The sequence below is a fragment of the Parasteatoda tepidariorum genome, chromosome 6 (assembly GCF_982258835.1).
Source record: "Parasteatoda tepidariorum strain Cologne lab strain chromosome 6, Ptep-v5.0, whole genome shotgun sequence".
Taxonomy (NCBI): Eukaryota; Metazoa; Arthropoda; class Arachnida; order Araneae; family Theridiidae; genus Parasteatoda; species Parasteatoda tepidariorum.
The window spans coordinates 98561650-98582871 of NC_141760.1; the positions used below are offsets into that span (position 1 = coordinate 98561650).

General features: G+C 25.9%; 1 protein-coding gene across 7 annotated transcripts in view; it reads left to right on the forward strand.

Moving 5' to 3' along the window:
* Positions 1-21222, forward strand: part of LOC107438623 (ectonucleoside triphosphate diphosphohydrolase 5) — a 43357-nt gene that overhangs the window by 15206 nt on the left and 6929 nt on the right. For 6 of the 7 annotated variants that reach the window (XM_087166241.1, XM_087166240.1, XM_016050949.5 and 3 more), the window contains exons 2-9: positions 1861-2131; positions 4806-4885; positions 6863-7006; positions 8477-8552; positions 10185-10220; positions 11702-11867; positions 14398-14462; positions 16667-16766. In XM_087166241.1, coding sequence (XP_087022367.1) covers positions 1906-2131; positions 4806-4885; positions 6863-7006; positions 8477-8552; positions 10185-10220; positions 11702-11867; positions 14398-14462; positions 16667-16766 — 893 coding nt within the window. In that variant the 5' untranslated portion in view covers positions 1861-1905. Of the gene's footprint in view, positions 1-928; positions 1036-1860; positions 2132-4805; positions 4886-6862; positions 7007-8476; positions 8553-10184; positions 10221-11701; positions 11868-14397; positions 14463-16666; positions 16767-21222 lie in introns of those variants that run through there. The other variant, XM_016050954.5, reaches the window with a different exon arrangement.

The following is a 21222-nucleotide window of genomic DNA, read 5'->3' on the forward strand; positions in this document are numbered from 1 at the left end:
TCTATCATGAAGCACGTAAATTTTTCAATTGCACGGCAGTTATGCTTCTTTTTGAGGAGATTTCCGTATCGTGATCTGTGGCAGAATATTCGCCAAGTCTTGGCAACTTTCTGGCAGCGGCCCGCAAGAAACTATTAAAAAAAAAAAATAAATAGAAAAAAAAACATCACAGAAAACACTCGAAAGGTATAACCCATAGCTACCCTCGGGTGGATATATTTCCGTATCGTGATCTGTCTCGCCAACTACAATCGCCAAGGTCGCAACAAATAGATTTTAAACTTACAAATTTAAAAACAAAAACATGTAAATATTTGTCCGGGGTGGCTACGAGTATACCTTTTTTTTTTAGTATACCTTTCGAGTTGGTAATGCTTTTTTTTTAGTTTATCGCGAACCTCTGCCCGGAAGTTTCCAAGACTTGGCGGTTATTCTGCCACAGATCACGATACGGAAATCACCACACACCGGTAAACATCTACATGTTTTTTTTTAAAAAAAAAAACACTTGCAAATTTAAAATCGAATATGCACCTTGGCGATTGTAGTTGGCACGACAGATCACAATAAGGAAATATCCGTTATATAGTCTTTTTTATTCATGACTTTTAAAGATACTTTAAGAATTTTAGTTTGTAATTGTTTAAATCCTCCTAATCTAATTATAATTAAAATATTATTCGAAATTGAACCAGAATACTATATTACTGTATTAAAAGTTATTTAATGTATGATGTAAAAATTTGTATAGCTTGCAATTCTATGTTTGTCCGAACATTATGAAATAAGGTTATAAATAATTGTTAAATCTTTTTTTTCCCATGGAATTATCTTAAGGTAAACGAATTTTAAAGTTGTGTGAAAATATTTTTCGATTTGCTTCTAAAATTCTCGAGATATAGCGAAATACGTAAAAAAACTGGAAATTTTTTATTAAGAAGTTCAAACTTTTGATCATTCCTTTGTCGAAACTATTGGGTGTATCCCATACCCTGCCCATATTTTGAGAGTTAAGAATCCGTAGGAAAGAAAAAGGTATTATTACTTAAAGAAGCGTTTGTAATTTAAAATATTGTCTGTTAAGTAGCTTGTTTTAAGTTATGCTTTTGAATTATTTAGATTGAGTTTTACGCGAGAATCCTTTCTTTAAATTAAAAGTAATTCAAAATGTTAAATTTTTTATTTTGCGCTTTGTTCATCGCGTAGATTAAATAAATATTAGGCTTCCCTTATGAAGGCTGTGAAAAAAGTTCTAGGTTTCAATATCCCAAATCGATATTTTATTAAAAGTTTATTAATCTTGTAATGAGCATTTTAGTTGTTTAAATATAAAATGATTGAAACCTTTTTTTAAATTACCTTAATTTTATTTGCTAATTGCTTAAATATATTTAAAAATTTTTTCATTGTGAAAACGAAATTGCACCAGATTTATGGTCAATACAAAAAATCTCAACATTGTAGTCAGTATGTCTTTATGTGTTTCTTTTAGATATCACATGTTATTGTTGCTTATCCTCATCTGACCTGGCGAAGTCAGACCAAATCTATGAACCCGTTGACCTTAATGAAATCGAAGACCAAAAGAAGAAGATATCACTTAAAAATACCTAATGCTAAATTTTGAGTTGTGTGTCTCTCTCTTGTGGCAAGCTAATGCTAACATCTATAAGCCTGCAAATAAAAGCATCTAAAAGCTGTTATCAGAAAAATATTTATTTTGCATTGAAAATGTTACTTTAAAAAGATAATGAATAAAATGTTTTGAAAATTTCACATTGCATGCTTTTTCAATGAGTTCTGTAACAACTGTTGTTACTTTTCCACAATATATCTTACATGTTTTTCTTTATATTTCAGGCATTTAATGTATGTAATCAGTACATGACACCATCATAATAAAAGATGAAGCTCATGGTAATGGACGATCAGCATAAAATAAAATGGACTTTATACGTTGCTCTAACATCTCTGTTTTTATTTATAACTGTATCTGAAGTAAGGCATTTTACATCTTTAAGAACAATATTCATATCTGAAACTCATCTACCTTTACAAAAATATGTCATTGTTTTTGATGGTGGCAGCACTGGTACTAGAATTCACGTATTTTCATTTGCAACAAGTTTAAGTAAGTCTTCATGCATTTACTTTTTCATATTTTACTAATTTTAAACTGTTAGCTTACTTTTCTTCATTCAGTTTAACAGTTTTAATTACAAAAGTCATAATTAAACTTTTCTGATGTTCGAATGTTATATGCATCTGGTTTAAACTTTATTTACCAATAGAAGATTCAGTTTATATTTTTGAGAATGTTATACAAGTCCAAAATTAAAGGTTACAATTTATTTCGTATTTTTCAGAGTTTGTTGATTTAAATCAGCTTGATTTAAATCAAATGATTTTTTTAAAAAAATCATTGATTTAAATCAACTTTTTTTTATATATATATTGATTTAAAAAGTCAAGAAACAGTGTTTTAAATTATTGATACTTTTATTATTTCTTTTCTTAGTTTTAAAATTTATTATTGCTGCATTAATTAACTATAGCTAACAAAATTACTTTCCTTCTTGGTATGTGTTTAATTCCAACACATTTGAAATTGCATTTTTAAAAATCTTTTGATTCTTGAAATTAAAGGTACAGATTAAAGTAAACATTTAAGTACTTTTTTCTCATAATATGTTTGCAGTATCTTTGACATTATCAGATTTTCTATAAAGAAATTTTGTAAAAAAAAATTTCAATGAGTACATAGATTTAAAAAAATTTTTTTTTTAGCTTAACTTATCTATTTTGATATAGGATCAAAAATTAATATTTTGATATGAAAATATTTAGATTAAATATTGATATATTTTATTTAGATTAAATATTGATATATTTTTTGATGAATGACTGCATTTATAAACACAATCTGTTACAATTATTTTGTTTAAAAATGAAGAGAAAAAGAAAGAAATCACAATTTTAAATTAAAGTTATGATTTGGTAATTGAAACTTTGTTTTAATAGTTAAAGTATTCTTTAAATTCTTTATTTCATCTAGTCTTTACATTTCTATCATGCATTTGTTTCAAAGTAGCTGCTATGCATTCAAAGCTGTGTATTATAATGAAAAATTGTTTCTGGTAGTTAGAGCTTCTAAAATATTCTTATAATGTAGTTTTAATATTAATTTAATTTTGATTAAACATTTATAAAGTTTTTTTAGTCATAAATCAAAGTTCTTACAGTGCATTTTAATAAAAATAAAAAAAATCAGATTAAAAAAAAAAAAAAAAAAACGGGAACCCTGATATTAATATTTATACCAGGCTCCTAACTGTCCTAATATTAAAAAAAATATTTTGTCATTATTGCTTGATTTTTAACTTTTTATCATGATAGAATATTCGATTTAAAACATACTATTTTTTGTGAAATGCAAATTTTAAAACAATCCATTTGAAGACTTTAAAGATTTGAATTTCTAATCTGTCATCTCTTTTATTTTAATTAATGATGCAAAATTTGATCAATCAAACTTGGGACTTGTTCATATTTTACATACTTGATTTAGGCTTCTCAAGATTTAGTATTTAAAAGTTTTTTTTAAAATTAACTCATCTTATGAAAAAGAAACTCAATTAACAATTTCCCCTAATCAAATTTTTATAGTGAGGATTTCAGGGATCATACATTTATTATTTTAACAAATGCAGTTACAAATCGTGTAGGGTGGAGTTCGGTAGTTTCACAATTATTGATTCGTCTTTTTCATCCAATTTTAAAAATGATTCCTGTCAACAGTACCATAATCATAACAAAGAATTTTTCAATAATGAATACGGTCTCCCACAAACTTATTGTACAAAAATATTTAGCAAAATATTCACTGTGTTTTCATTTCGAGATTATTGTAACCCTACATTAAAATTAGTTGTTTAAGGAAGTCTTGAACTTGATGACAAATTTCAATTAAATGTTAGCATGATGGAATATGAACTTAATATTGATACTGGTTAATTTTTTACGTAACATTGATGTAAAATTGTTCATTTATTGATCTCAAACTGTTATGTCCCATTAATGAAAGAACTGGAAAATTAAAATTTTCTGTTCTAAACAAAATTATTCTGAAATTATAAATAGTATATTTTATTATTCTTTTGCAACAAAATTTGTCTTTATCATACTTTATCTACTATGTTTCATGCCTTTATCATTAATATTTATTTGAAAAAATAAAATAAAATTTAAAAAAATACTTAAAAAAATTCTGACATTGCATACAGGTTTTATGTCTATAACTGTTCCATTGATGATTTAAAAGATTGGTTTAATCATTTAAATTGATTAAACCAGTGTTTCCCAAAGTGTGGTACGCGTACCCCCAGGGGTACGGGAACAGCTTAGAGGGGGTACGCGTTCCTGTGTGAAATATCTTGCAACAAGAGAAAATTTAAAAAATTTAATATAAAAACAAAGCTAGCCATGAAAATTGACGATTACGTATTTTTCTATTGACTATTTTTTGCAGAGTTAGTAGTTAATATTTAGTGGTGTCAACAGCCAGTTGTGATTTTTAGCTTTTGTGCTTTTTTTATAGTAAAAAAATACATAAATTTTTTTTATCAGTGGTACACAGCTTTACGAAACATTTAGAAGGAGTACACAAAAGTCATAAGTTTGGGAAACACTGGATTAAACTAATAATTAAATCACTCAATAAATTTATTTCATCAATTGATGATGAATTTAAATTGCTTCATTTTCAAATTGCATGTTATTGATATATAATTGGGTTTTGTTTTCAGGTGGCCATTTGACACTTAAGAGTGAATATTTTGAAGAAGTTAAGCCAGGTCTCTCTGGATATGTTAACAATCCTCATGAAGTAGGACATTTTAAATACATTTTGTTTCATAAATAAGCAATTTAAAAAAAAAGGCTAAGTAAGTTTAAATAAATATTCAAATTCAAAAGCTTCTTTTCAACAAATGTTTTTGCAGTAAAGTGTTTAAACTAGTTTTTATAGAATTACTATATATGTCTATAAATAAACTGGTTTCTTAAACTTCAACTCACTTTTTTTGCATTGATTGATAATACATTGATAGTTCTTTAAATTAATAAAAACAATGTCAATGTACAGCATATTTATGATTACGAAATATAACTTATACTTTTGAATTAAAAAAAAAGCATTTGAAATTTTACATTATACATTACTTTACCTACTTCAAAAATATAAATTGCACAATTTCTACTTTTTCTGTGGGAAAATTTTGTATTTATTTTTCACTTTGTATAAATTATTGATTACTGAGAGTTCCGCGTTGGGCCGACCACCCAACCGGAACATCTGCTCTTGCACCCCAGAGACCAAAGGTCAAGAAAACTGATATGAGCACAGTAGACCTTCTATGGGCTGTCGTGCCACTGAGTTTAGTTTAGTTTATAAATTATTAATTACTATACTTTTTAATTATAGCTTTAACTTTGAAATAAATTTTTTAAAATTTGAGCATGCTTTGTTTTAAGAGAACTTTCTTTAAAAAAATAAAAAACTGTTGAAGGACTAAAATCTTTTTACATTTTCAATTAGTACTCTAAAGCTTGAAATGTTGAGTTTTTTAATGTTTTATTGACATAAGTTTGAACGCTCTTGACCTATTTCTCACACATATTTTGTGCTTTTCCCAATTGACTTTTATATTTAAGGTGAGGCCCCAAGATTTGCTTTGTAATTTTCAGTTCATCAGTTAGTGATTAGGTTGTTTTTGATATTCAAAGTATAAACACCTTAATTTTGATAAATTTGTAGTGTATCTGCTTCTACAAGAATACAATTCCAATTCACTAGTATCTAAGACATGTTAACTGAATTCTATGTTGGGGTACCTTTTCGTAGATGAATGTTGGCATTGGCGATATGACTTTCCCTCACAATTATAACACATTATGTTTATCAATCTGATATTTTTTTAAAAATCATGTCCATTTACAGTTTAATGGCCTCGTGTGCCTTCAAAACAGCATCCGCAAGCTCCAATATATCATTACTGTAAGGGATCTCACGAAGTTCTGAAGCCAGTGGCACCATACCCAGTTGTAGGGTATGGTGCCACTGGCTTCAGAGCTTCGTGAGATCCTTTACAGTACTGATGTATTGGAGCTTGCGGATGCTGTTTTGAAGGCACACGAGGCCATTTAATTGTCCATGGACACGATAAAAAAAATCAATCTGATTAAACTTTAAGAATGCATCTTGTTAGATAGTTCATAACAAATAATAAAATAGACTTGAGTAATGAACACAAGGGGGACAAGATTAAATACTTTAGTATAACAGTTTTTAAAATTTTGAAAAGGAAATAAACTCTTCTGAAGAATTCTGCAATGTCATACTAAGAAGTAGTGATCAATTTCCCAGTAAGCAAACTTAGTTAACAGTTTATAGAGCCACAAAGACTGAGTTTAAACAAGCATGAAGATTTTAAAATTAAAGTTATTAATTCCTATATAAGTTTTTGGTATTAATTAATTCCTTCCATTTTTAGATTTAAAGAGAAACCAGTGTACTAAACCTTAACTACACCACTACAGCCAAATTAAGCCTACTAAAGTATATTGAAATTTAGAGCATATTTTTGTTATTAAGAAACAATAATTCTTCAAAATCTTTGTCAATAAATACACATAAATCTGTTAGTTGGGTACCAGACAGAGCTTTGAAAAAAATCAACCAAAGAATTTTATATTCTAATTTATTTTTTTGTTAAAATAAGTATACTTAATCCTTAATCTTATAAGTTAATTTGTTTAGTGAATGCTTAGACTGTATTAATAATTTTTTTTCATTACTTTGAAGGCAGCCAATAGTGTTATTCAACTGTTAGAAAAAGCAAAAACATTAGTTCCTCTGGATAAATGGTCCGAAACTCCCGTAGCACTAAAAGCAACTGCTGGTCTTCGTCTCTTACCCGATACTGTGTCAAACTCTCTTTTAGAAGAGGTAGGAAACTTTAAAATATTTTTATTCAATTTTTAAGCATTTAAATTTTGTATTTTACTAAAAGCAGGGCTGATTGTGCTTCGGAAAAAATCCAGATTTCCGGAATTTTCGCCAACAGAAGTTTCCGGAGATCGAAGGTCCAGACGTTTAAAAAAATTATTGATCACAGAAGTTTCCGGAAATCAAATTTTCAAAAGTGGAACTTAATAACACAGTTTATTTTATTTGTTTGTAAGGGAGAGCCAGAGAGATACTTTATAAGCTTATATTTATGATTAATATTCATTTTTTATCAGTAAATAGTTATAATCATAAACTCAAGAAAGAAAGACATATTTGTAAATTTTAATCACTTCTCCTGGTCATCATAGGTATGTGTAAATGGTATAGGTATGTATAAAATTTTAGATATATTTTAAGCAAACTAAGAAATATTAAGAAAAAAGGGGAAAAAAACCTTGTTTAAATTTTTTTACAATTTTTAAATTTAAACTGTTTTTTATTTTATTTTATTTATTTATTTATTTTTTTTAAACTCATGAAATTCTCTGGAATTTTGACTTGGGCTTACAATCACCCCTGTTAAAGTAATAGCTAATATTTATTAAGAGGACGTCATACCACAGAAAAAAATTTTCTTTGCAAATTATCTTTTTCCTTCATTACTAATTTAAAATTTAAAGTGTAGAAAAAGTGCTTTCAGACAAACGTAGAGTAAGCCATGAAGTTTCAAATACTAAAAAGAAAATTTTAAAATATGAAAATAAATTATGAGATGATAACTTAGGATTTCAAAACGGAGAAGTTCTCGTCTAATAATTTGTTTGTATAATAATATTTGAAGTATTTTTTTCAGCAATTGAAACTTCATGACTGACTCTAGGTTTGCCTGAACTTACTTTTTCTTTCTTTTATATTTTAAAATCGTAATGAGGGATAAAAAGAATTTGCAACAAAAATTTTCTTCTTGGGTATGGCGTCCTCTTAACAATACTGTTTGAATTTTTTTATCGTAATAACTATATTTTTTAAAGTATAATGAAATAAATACAAGTAAAAAAATATCTTTAAATGTACATTGCACAACCTAAGCATCACAAGAAAAATTAGTCAATGTAATTGCGGCTTATGATTACATCATTACTTGTATTTAAGTTTACATACAATCATGAATTATCTCATTTTAAAATTTGATTATGTTCAGTTATGAGAAAATACATACATTAAACATGCTGAGTCAAATTTGTTTCTTGCATAACTTTATTTATTCAGAATTTTTTCAGCCAATGTGAAAGTACTTTCAATGTAATCAAATGTCAACTATAATTCACTTTATAAAATATTTTGTATTTTTATCATTGTTTGCTCTACTTTTTCTTTGATATCTAATTGAATTTTGTAATATTATTTTTAAAATTTAATATGGAATGTGAACTTTTTATTTAAAAAAATGTCATGCTTCATTTTCAGGTTTATAAAGCTTTTGACAATTCTCCATTCCATTCTAGTGATGATTGTGTGACAATATTGTCTGGAGAAGATGAAGGTCTGAACTTTTTTTCTTCCTGTCTATTTTACTAGAAGAAATTATTTTTAACGTCGTTATTTTTACTTCTGGACAAATTATGGTTATTAGGATTTTGGAATAAATTTTAAAATCATGAAATAAGAATCATTTAAAAAAAAAATAATTTCAAGTAGTCCTAAGATCTAAATGTTGCAAAGTTCTCATTTTAAGTTCTTTGGATATATGTTGATCATCTTCTTTTTATAAACTCTGTATCATGATTATAAATTGACTTTGCTGACACATAGTCTGGCAAATACGCTATTCCAGAGCACAGAATAAAATTTTATGTAAAGGTATTATAAGCTATGTGCTTCAGAAATATTTTAAAAATGATTATTCAGCAATCACAGTTTAGTTATGATACAGCTGCAGAATTATGAAATTTATTAGATGAATGAAATTTATTATATAAACTGACATAATAATTTTCTATTTATAAAATCTGTATCATGATTATAAATTAACTTTGCTAACACATGGTCTGGCAAGTACGCTATTCCAGAGCGCAAAATAAAATTTTATATAAAGGTATTATAAGCTATGTGCTTAAGAAAATTGTTAAAAATTATTATTCAGTAATCACAATTTAGTTATGCTACAGCAACAGAATTTTGAAATTTTCAAGTGCTCTTTCTTTTTCATTAAAGAAAATGATCCTCACATTTAAAAAAAAAAAATTTTTTTTTGGAAGGAGAAAGATAGGACTAGGCAGAGAGATAAAGAAAAGAATATTTTTAAAATTTTCTGTGTATCTGTGAATTTTCTGGGAGAACAAAGGGAAGGTGATTTTTACGCTGCATTTCATCCCTGCCTGGCCTTACTTTCTCTTTTCACTTCTCCAACTTCAATATGTTTTTCACTCTGATGATCCTGTTCAAATTAAAACTATGCAGTCATTTAAAATTTTTTTGATGTAACCATAATCAAGAGTGGTATAATTGTTTTTAACATTTTTGGGTGCATACCTTGATAATTTTATAAAAATTTTTATTCTCTTGAATGATATGCCATGCTTACTATGCGTGGTAAAAATTTTCATACTGTTACTGTAGAACTTTGAGTTAAGTACTGATATTATGAATGAAGATTTTATGAATCACTGTTTATGTGCTTAATAACTTGCATTGTTTATCATTTTCATCAGCTCTAAAATAATATTTTAAATAAATAATAATAATAAAATAGCTTTTGGATAACTTAGGATGTGACAAAAATAACAAAATGAATTTAATTTGTTGAAAGAGAAATATTAACAGATTGTATTTGATTTTTTTTCCTGTCTAATATTAATTAGAAATATTTTTATTTGTAATTTTCATAAAATTCAGAAGCTAAACTCTTTACATTTTGTTCCACAGTATTTTCTATTGATAAAGATAGTCCAATATTTTTTATTATATCTATTTGCTAATTTGTATTATTCTATGGTTAATTCTATCTGCTATGTGTATTTATATCTTTCAGTGTATTCAAATGATTAAGGGGGGAAGCACTTTTAAAATAAAATAAAAATTTATTATTTTTTTATTTCTCATTTTGTTTTGTTTTAAGTTTTTATTCACATTTCATTATCTAAACGTTGTCATTATATTTAATTATTTCTTTTAGGTCTATATGCATGGTACACATTGAATTTCCTTTTAGGTATGTTTATATTTTCTCTACCATTTTTTTTGTTGATAAAATGGAATGGAATCGATAAAAAATGTACAAACTATATTGTACTTGGATTATTTAATATGTATTAATAATTTTTTAGTTTTAATTTTATTTTATAAATTGGCAATAATAATATAATAATTAACAAAAAATAAATCTACTTTGTATCTTTCATTGTTAAGCTATAGAATGAGAAAGTTAACATGATTATTTTTCAAGTTCTTCAATTGTTAAAAAACTGATTATAAATCAGTAAAGTATTGAAATTTATGTATTTTATATATTAAGAAAATGTTTTATGCTCTAAAAAAAACTCTTTACAAAATTAAAAATGTGTAATTCGATACTTAAATCATCTTTATGAGGGGTATTTTAAAACTACAATTTTAAAAGTTATTAAAATATTATTGCAAATTATAAAAATATTTGTTTTTATTTTAAGGAGTTTCATTGCTCTAGATTTCTTTTTGTTGAATTTTAATAGGTTTCAACACAATTTTTTTTTTTACTTGAACATTTTGTACAACACTCAATGAACTCAATATTAGGTATATTTTGTGTTCTCAATTTAATGTTGAGGAGAAAGTCTAAGGAAAGGTTTGATCTGTAACATCTTAATAGGATCATTGTTTGAATGTTATTTTTTCTCTTTGGAATTTAAAAATTCTTTTAAATATATTTTCAGTGCTCTTGGTTTTAATTAGATCTGTTATTGTGAATACCAGAGAATTCTTTTAAAATCAATACTGTGATTGATAGTAGCTGGTTTTTTTTAGGAAATCTTTTTTACAAAGTAAATGTTTAGAATATATGTCAAGTTCATAAAACATGTTTCATAATTCATTACAAGAATTAAGCATCCTTATTCCATTTTTTAAAGAATTATGTTCATATTTGTTATATAAAATTACGATGGTAGTATTTTTTTTTTTTGCATAATAATTTATTTATATGCTTTGTCCAGTTTCTGTTTCTTGTATAAATAGAATTGGTGTGATGATGCATGCATGATGAATTATTTTATTTAAAGGTTTTCTTTTTCAATGCAGAGGTGTTTCTAGGCATCTTTTATATTCTAAAGCTAATTTAGATAAAGACATTGGTTTAAAGGTTAGGGTATCATTTGTGTAAAATAATTATAATTGTAGTGTGTTTTTGCTATTTTTTTAATGGTCCCATGAAAGTATTAATATTTTTGTGTTTCTTATATGGGTTATGAAATAAGTATTGCAATATTAACTATGATCAATAAGTTACTGTCGTCCAATTTTAAAACTTTGCAAACACCATTTTGATTTTACATGTGTGAAAATAACTTCTGTTTTAGACAATAACTTTTGTTTTCTGTTTTTTTACCCAGAAGAGAAAATATGTTATATAAGTCATTTTTATTGTAACACATTTTTGCTACTGGACAATTATTAAATCTAAAAAAAAATATTAATTTGGTGTTATAAATATTTCAGGTAGACTAAATGACGCAAATCATTCAGTTGCATCGCTAGATTTAGGAGGAGGCTCAACTCAAATCACTTTTTCGCCTGCCACACTCGACACTTTGATCTTTAGTCCCAAAGATTATATTCTTTTACCTCAAGTACAAAATAGAACTACGACTATATACACTCACAGGTAAAATGTTTTAAATTTTTCAGTATTTTCTATAAATTCTATGTTTAACTTTTAGAGTTGCTTAAATTTTGATTTACAGTTTTGTATGCTTATTTATGAAACATATTTTGTATGTTTATAATAAAAAAACAAAATATGATAGGAAAACATTATGCTAAATTAATGAATAACTTCAATATGAGTTTAATTGATTTATATGTTTTGATTATACAGTTAAAAAGTTATAAGATGAAATTATTGTTGAATAATATTAATTAGATATCATTTAATGCTAAATGTATGTTTAAAAATGGTGCTTGTAAATAAGTTCAATAAGTTCATGAGGCACCTTCTGTGTTTCCATGGTTTATTTTAGTGTTTTCTTCGATTGTCCTTTTTCTAATCCTTTTTTGAAATTTAAACTCAGACTGTTCCTCAAATTTTCTTAATCCATTCATAGAAAAATTACAAATTTTTTCAATGACAATCAAAAGATGTTTTGGCACAGTTGCAGAATAAAATAATGCTGACATATAATCATAAGCATATTTATTTTTTACTATATATTGTGATGCAATCACATTTAAGAACATTTAGAAATGACATACTCTTTGTGCACATCTTTTTTACATGACTAACCAGCAGTGTTTGAAAAAATCTTACGTTTTTGAAAAAGTCGCTAATTGTAAAAGTGGCTCCAAAAAGTAGTTTTTTTTAATATTTAAGTTGTGTTTTTAATTTTTTTGCAATAATTCTGAATTAAAATTTTGAATATAGTACTACGAATTTTTATTCATTTTTTTATATTCCATTTTTAAAAACAATATATTGACTACTTTGATTAAGTGATATTTTGAAAAGGAAACAAGTGTCAATCAAAGTGCTTTCTGCAGCCCAAAAAGTTTTATTACTGTTTTTCAAATTTGTCAACTTTCAGAGATTTTTGCAAGTAAATTTTTTTTTTGTGAATCTAAAGTAGGCAAGATTAAAAAAAAAAAAAAAAAAGGTAATCAATAGTTCAGCTTAGAATTGTTTTTGAGATTCTTATCAACAGTAGACACTCAGGCTTGAACGTTTTTAGAATTTCAAAGATTTAACCTTATTTTTCAATTAGGCAATATTAAAGCAGAACAGATTAATATATGTCTGAAAACATAAGCAATATTGATTTTGTTCTAGTTTTAAACCACCAAAAGTAAAAGTTATAAGTTTTAAAAGTTCTGGTATTTGGATCTACATAAATTATTAGTTTCATAATAATTATTCATAATTAATTATCAGCTACTACAAAATAACGATATTCCTCCAATTTCTTTTTACCGTTATTATCTGGGTAGAACCTTTTGCAATGAGTAAATAAAGCTTAGAAAATAATCCCCATTAAAGTTTGCATGACTAAATCAAAATGTTTTTAAATTAAATTGATGATTTTTCTAAAGAAAATAAGTTATTTAAATCAACCTATTCTGCTTCACAAAGTTTTTTTTTTGGTGGTTAGTGAGATGGATTGTAGTTGCTTCTGTTTAAAAGTTATTGTACTTTTTCAAAAAAATGTATATTACTTTCATGCAATAGCTTTTTATTATTTTATGCCATGTTGTTATACATTTCATTAAATTACGTTTTTCAAAAAACATACAATCACAGAAAATTGAAATCTTTTTCAGAATATCAAAAATCTTTTTCAGAAAAAATTATAAAAAAAATAGTAGTATTTTGTTTTAATTCTATACATTTTAACGTGTAAGTTCTACCTGTTTAAAATAAAAAGGAGAAAGTAGTTCTCTGTTTTTTAGTACTAGGGATAGCTTTTCACCATAAAAATATGAAAATCACAATTAAAATTTATTTAATATTATTGATCAAAAATTTTTTGTTGTTGTATTCAAAAATTCTTTTGTTTAATTTTTGCACTCACATTCCTTGTTTTACTCTTTCAGACTTATAAAGTGTTTTTCTTGTTTCTACCGAGAGTAACGTAATTCAGAGTTACTGTTCTAAGCTAAATATTCAATTTGTTTATTTGTAGTTCGAAGGAGCATTTTTACTAAGCTTCTTAACTGCAAAATTTACTGACAAAATAACAATATGCATCCCCCATTAAATAATTGTTAGCTTTTACTGCATATTCAAAATATAATTATGCATTTCCCCTCTTATTTTGCATTATCACTTAGTTTTAAAATTTGATATTAGAGCTAATTACAATTAAATTACAGGATATGAAATTTTATACCGGATTAAATTACAAAATGGGCTAAACTTTTGAATAAAGTAGGGATAAGCAGGGACTTAAATAAATAAGCATTCTGTAAATTGTTGATTTGAAAAAACCTAACATTGCAGTTATTATTTCTATCTATTTGGTTTTGTCTTCTTGAATGGAATTGTTTTTCATTATTCCGTTTTGTCATCTTTCAAATGTGTATTGGGTTTAGATGCATAACACATTAAATTTGTTTGTAAAATTGTGCATGTTAATGCAAAATATGTCTATATACTTCAATGTTGTAAAATGTCTAAAAACGTTAATTTAGCCATTTTTATTTAGCTATTTAGGCTTAGGACTCATGTCAGCCAGGCATTCTATTTTACAGTTTTCCACAGACCGTTCAGGTATGTGAATTTAAAGATTATGATTTATCTGAGGAGGATTATAATTCTGATGGACAAAAGTTATTTTTTGATTTAAATTTATGAGTACTTTCTTTTCAAAAAAAAAAAAAAAAAAAAAAAAAAAAAAAATAAATAAGAAATTATGAGATTTTAATTGAAAAAATATTGAAAAATGCTTATTTCCTTTGAAAAATCTTATATTTTATTTATTGGACTACAATTTTTTTATACTTATACTGCTAGTATTTTACTGAATGAATTTTGTTTACATGTTGTTGGCAATTGGAAATTTGGCTCTTTGCAAGCTACTGCTGTCATTTGTTGGAGTGATTGTAACAAGCTTTGTAGATGTCGACAGTTTGTTAAAAGCAAGATTTTGCAATTAGCCTACGACATATATGTATAGTTTGTCTATTGAAAGAACTTGCCTCACTGCAAAGTCTAATGCTTACTATTCAGGGGTCTGTTTAAAAGAAATTTGGGTCAGTTAATGGACCTTTCACAAAATATCTTTTCATGAAAACGGACCCTTCACAAAATGATTTTTCTTTTAAACAGACCCTTCACAAATTTGTTTATCTTCATTATTGTTTTGTTAATCGAATAAACCCTTCCCAGGGGGGAAAACAAGAAAGATGGATGTAAACAAATTAAGTTTTGTCTTCGGCTGACGCTTCTTCCATTATTCGTCTGAAATGAATATTCTGCTTTTAGCAGTATAGGCAAAATACCAAATATTTGTATGTTGCATCTCTAATTTAGTAGCAGCAATTGCTGTTTATTTTTGAAAATGTAATTTTTTTTATTATAATTTTACAGTGCTGAGCATAATCTTGTATCTACAATTTAAAAACTCCATGAAATTTTTTTTTTGCAATAACCGAACCCTATTTGCACAAATTCATAAAAGCAGAACCCTGGTTGAAAGAATGTGACTTAACGTTTGTTTTATATTCACAAATTACAGGTAATTTTTTCAGAATTTTACAAAAAACAGGACCTTTCGCAAAATGTCTGGACAGACCTCTGCTATTGCTATGGAATCAAGAAATAGCACATTTCAAAGAGGGGAGCTTTTCTCTTCTGCCTTCTTTTCTCTTGCTGACCCGAGCAAAAACCTGTCTTAAATATTGCTTAAACACTCCTACTTGAAATAGTTAAATCTTGTAAATCTTGTAATCATACTTACTGCCACTGCTCTCAAAAAATGGAGAGGAGAGTTTTTTCCATAAACAGACTATGTATATTACGCGATCTACAAATCTTATGTGTTTGATCAACCCAGTGTCTAAAAAGTCATCCAATATTGTTGTGAAATTTAGGATAAAATTATAAAGTTGTTCATAAAATTAATTTTGGAATGAAAATTATAATTGTCTCTTTATTCTTTCGATATTTTAATATTGCTCAATATTAATATTGCAGTGATATTTTAATATTACATATAGATATCTTAATATTGCTTAATATTAATATTGCAGTGAAATTGTGGATGAAATCATAAAGTTGTTCAGAGTGGCTCTTAAAATTTGTCTTGGAATAAGAATTAAAATTGTCTCTTTATTCTCTAGATATTTGAAAACTTTTTTCTTGTTTAAATTTTTTTTTCTCAATACAATTTAAGTAATTTTTTTTTTTAATCATCTCATAACGGTCACATTATTCAGTTAAATATGGATCCCACAAATCCGTGGTACCCTAGTATCTTTCAAATTTTTGTTTTGTTTAATTTCTGAGAAATGTAACCAGTTGATTTTGTTTATAATACTGTTTGATTTCTTTGCATGGTTTACATTATAACATGTTTTGGGTGCAGTATTATTTTCTTAGAGTTCTGTGTTCAACTCTATATATAATCAATCAACTCAGAGCTTTTATTTCAATAACCTCTGTAAATCTGTTTTGATGCATTTATGTTTTTTCTATAATAAATAAAGAAATAAAATTATTGCCATAAACATCCTGATAATTTTTATCATACATTGCACACAAAATCAGCCTTTTGATCTTATGCAAATAGCTATATTGATAAGATAAGATAATCAAATAAATGAATTCATGAATATTTTTCACAATAATTAAGATATTTGAATGTAAAATCTAACCAAATATATTATTTCCAATTTATTAAATCATTTATTTCATTTACATTATTTATTAATTATTAATCTATGAGAATAATTTAATTTGTGATTGTTTTTTAGTCCCTCTTGAAAATAATGGAACGGTAACATTTTCAAGCTCTTGTATTCATCCTCATGATAAAACAGTTTGGAAACACGACTTGAAGGAATATATAGTCATGTAAGTTTTAAATAAAAAACTTTTTTTTAAACAAACATAATGAAAATCTGAGTTAAAATGTGATAACCCAGATTTTGTAAAATTATCATTATTGTAAATAATCACATTCAATAAGGCATTTCCTTCTCCGTATATTATGTTCAGCAATTGTTAAACAGCAAATATTTAGCAATAAGTTTTAAAATTTGAAAAATGCACTCATAAAAATATTTTATGCTTATATAAAGTTGTTTATCTCTAAACTAAAAAATGTGGATTATCTCTTTTTATTTTTGGAGTCTTTTCTGATGCATAGTTTAGCTTTGATTTTGCCTTCTTTAGTTTCTAAGTAAAAGCAAAAAGTAAATAAAGTTTGATAATACAGCAAATTTTCCAATTTTTTCTTACACACTTCTAAGATTTTTATTATAAAATTTGAATTAATAAATTGTGTAAGTATTTCAAATAAATTAAACTCGAAGAATTTTTTTTAAATATTTTAAGAACTGTACAATATTTTGTGAGAAATAGCTTTTTTTTCTTTAACAAATTATGTTTATTTCATCAATTTAAGGCTCTTGTGTTTATAATTTGCCCTTATAATTATGTTTATAACTGTATTATTTAAAAATTTATTTTATTTTATTGCATTCATGCAATTTAAATTCTGCATCTCATATTGGATGTAATAATTTTATAAGATTCTGGCATCACATAATACAAATAAAGAAATGGCTATTTTTAAATTTATTATTTCATTTGTCTCAAACTTTTTTTTTATTAATTCACCAATTATAGTTTCTAGTACTTTGAGTTTGACATAGCGTAAACATGAAGGATTAAAGGCTTATTTTCGTACGTATGAGGTATCGACAAAATAAAATGAATCTATGCCTGATACTTACAAATATTGCTATTTTGGCAAAATTATGCAATGGTGAGCACCAACCACTACTAAACGTGACCAATTAGCTCTGGATACTTACTTTCTAATCAAAACTCCCTAACTAATAGAAAAATCGTTTCTTCTTTTCTTTCGGCTTTTGTATTTTTTTAGAAATTTTATATTTCTTCTCATTTTTGTTTCTATTTACTATTTTTTTGCTTTATTTCTATCTATCTTGCCTTCCAACCTTAACCATTAACCGATAAATGCCCCTTCAGGGGCATAGGCGAGGGGTTAAATGTTGGTGTGTTTGCTTAAAATGCTAAACAATTTTCTTGCTGTGTGTGTATACATTTATTATTTGTAAAATAGACTAAAATATATTACTCATGTATATTTAACTGCATTTAAAGGATGGCTACAGAACATCAGGGACAACAATCAGAGAAATATCAGGGTATTTATCACAATACTCCAAAAGTAAGGAAAAACGAGTTTGAGATTCTGGGAAGTCTAATATTTTTTCCGGAAATAATTGATCTTGTAATAGATAAAAAATGGGTTATTTTTCAATTCTAATAGCTAGTTTTATCATACATTTTATGCAATATTTATTATAGATACGGCATAACTGAAAAACTAAGTATTCATGCCTACCTTGATGTATGAATTTCTTTCACTCATTGAACCCTGATGCTAAAATATAAGAAAAAAAATGCAGAGCATGCTTTTTCATAAAACAAGTTTGAAATTAACTTCTGAATTTTGCACAATTTATTGCTACTAAATGATTTGGTTTCACAGAAACAGCCTTATTATTTTAAAGAAGAATATGATTTATATCTGTATTTTAATTTTTAAATTTTATTGTTGAATAAAATGCCATTTTGATAAAACTTTTTTGTTATAATAATATAATGGAGTAAAATTTGTGTAAAATGTGAAAGATCATTTTAGCATTCAAATAAAGAAAGATTGACTTAGTGTGATGCATAAAGTTAAAACACAGTGTAAAGCTACAAATATTGTCTCCTGTTTTTCAACACGGAAGAAGGTGCTTCACTATAATTCCACTTCAATATCTCAATATGACTATTGTGCCGTTTTACATTCTTTTAACTTTATTTGTTTTAACCCTTTTTTATATAAAATAATATTACCAAATTTTTCTATTCAATTTTGAGAGATGATCACAGTCATAAGTATAATAGAGTGTTCAAAAGATTGCCAGGTGTTCGTAATAAAATATAAACTACTTTTTAAGTAAAATATAATATAAACACATTAATAAAAAAATATTAAATTATAATAAAATATGAACATTATTTTTTTTGTTGCTTTTTAAGCAAGAAAAAAAGTTGTTAAGTTATTGATTTTGATTCAGTTTCTTTAAGTAATGTTTGCCTCATTGATGATCAAAACAATTTTTTTTAAATAATTGTATTTATTTATATATAATAAATGATACTGATCTTTTTTTGAACTTAGGTTTTTGCTTTTAATGAAAAAAAGGAAGTAATTAAACTTATATGTATACATAAACTTCTTAAGCCTCAGTATTATGTCTTTTGTCTTTACCTATATGTTATGTTAATGTTTTGTCATTACCTTTGTTATTTGTACCTTGAGCTTGGCGTAACTAGTAATTTCTTGTAACTTGTATGCTGAATTGCCTTTAACATGTTCAAATTATTCATATTTTTATATTTAGTGTTTTATGTTAGAGATCAAGGAGGATTTCTAAACAAATGAAAAAAAATGAATCTGTAAAATCTTATTATCACTTAGCTTCAAAGTTTTAATAATGCAAAAGTATAATAACTAAAATATTTAATGTACAAAAGAGCATTTCTTTTACCTTTCATAAAACTTATAAACTAAAATCTTTAATTGTTGTTAAATTGAAAGTTCTTATCATCTTTATGTTTACCATTTTACATGATATAAATGAATTATTTCCTAGAGTTTTAGAAATAAGATTATAAGGAACCACTCAAATATTACACCAGTTTTTGGTTCTTCTTTTTGTCAGCAAAAATAAGCAAATGACTAACCCCCCTACCAATGCTTGTGTAAGAAAGTCTAACCACCCTTTCTTTTGATTTACCTAATTTTGACTTTAATTCCAAATTTTAAAATTTTTAGTCCTAAAATTTTTATTTCCTAAAATTAAATAAAAAATAAATTTTTTAGTCCTGAAAATGATGATTCAATTCAAATAAAAGATTCCTGATTAAATTCAAATAAAAGATGTAATTGTATAAAACTAAATTTATGTTGTTTTTATTTTAAATTTAAAGTCTTTCTAATGTAATTTTTTCCCCATGTTTGTTACAATTATTTTGCATTTTTAAAAAAAAAATTGAAAAGATTTAGACGTTGGTGTCTTTTATAAGCATTGCTTTTGCCTCTACTTTTCCCTTGTCAGCAAAAATAAACAAATTAAAAATCCCTCCATTTTTTGCTGTTTACATAATATTTGAACAGTCTTTGAGTGTAAAATACATATGCAAAAAATAAGAAAGTGATGAAAATAATTTGTTGTGCTATGATTATAATTTAGTAAAAACATTTAAACTCACAAGTAAAATATTTATTTAAACATAGACAAATTTTTGTGCTTCTTAGCTTATTTTTTTAGCGAGATGAAATGACAGTGATGGTAAAGGCAATGATTACTTATGTTAAATGGTTACAAGAAAAACATACAGTTAAATATATAAAACATAAGTATTAAGTTTTTGATAATTAAACAATACAGTGAGGTCTCCAGGAAAAACCACCTCTGTGTAGCGACCTCCTTTTAACTTAGCAGAAAGAGATATTTTAGAAAAACTAAGCAGCTCAAACAAACAAACCACTCATCTTTTAAAGTAGTAATCTTATTTTCATGATATAAAATTAAATGCAAACTTAAACAAAAAGCATTGTCTTTTTTATTTAAGATAGTTCTAGCACTCATAAAAATTTGTTTTAAATTTGTAATTTGTTTTTATGCATAATTATATAAGTGGGGATAATTTTTTTTTGATTCTAAATTTGATTCGTAGATCCGATTTTCATGATATCAACACAAGTGGCATTTCCTCATCAATAAATTGACACTGGTTAAAATTGTTTGCAACAAGTCTTGTACCTTCCATAGCGTTTTGAAGTCAATGGAGGTAACTCCTAAAAAGGACCAACCTCCATTAATGACCATTTTACTGTGGAACTGATAGTGGTCACTGCCGAGATGTTTCACTGTAATAATTTTTTTACAGTTACTATAAGTTAACAGTGAAAAAAGTTCAAAAAAAAAATTATTTTTGAACTAGAAATTTTTAATGTTTTTACTCTCTTAACTTCAGTTTTCTTCACTAGTTCAAGTAAGCTATTGATTTATCACTGCCGCCATTTTAACCCGTTAATGAAGATATACTATCATGTGACATCAGAACTAGTCTTTTAAAAAAAATGCTATTGGTTATTTGAAAATACGTTCTTTATAGGTTATTTAAAAATATGCTATAATTTATATACTGCCTCTGTTAAAATATATTCTTAAATATTTTTAGTAATTAAGTAAAAATATTTTTATAATCGAAGTAT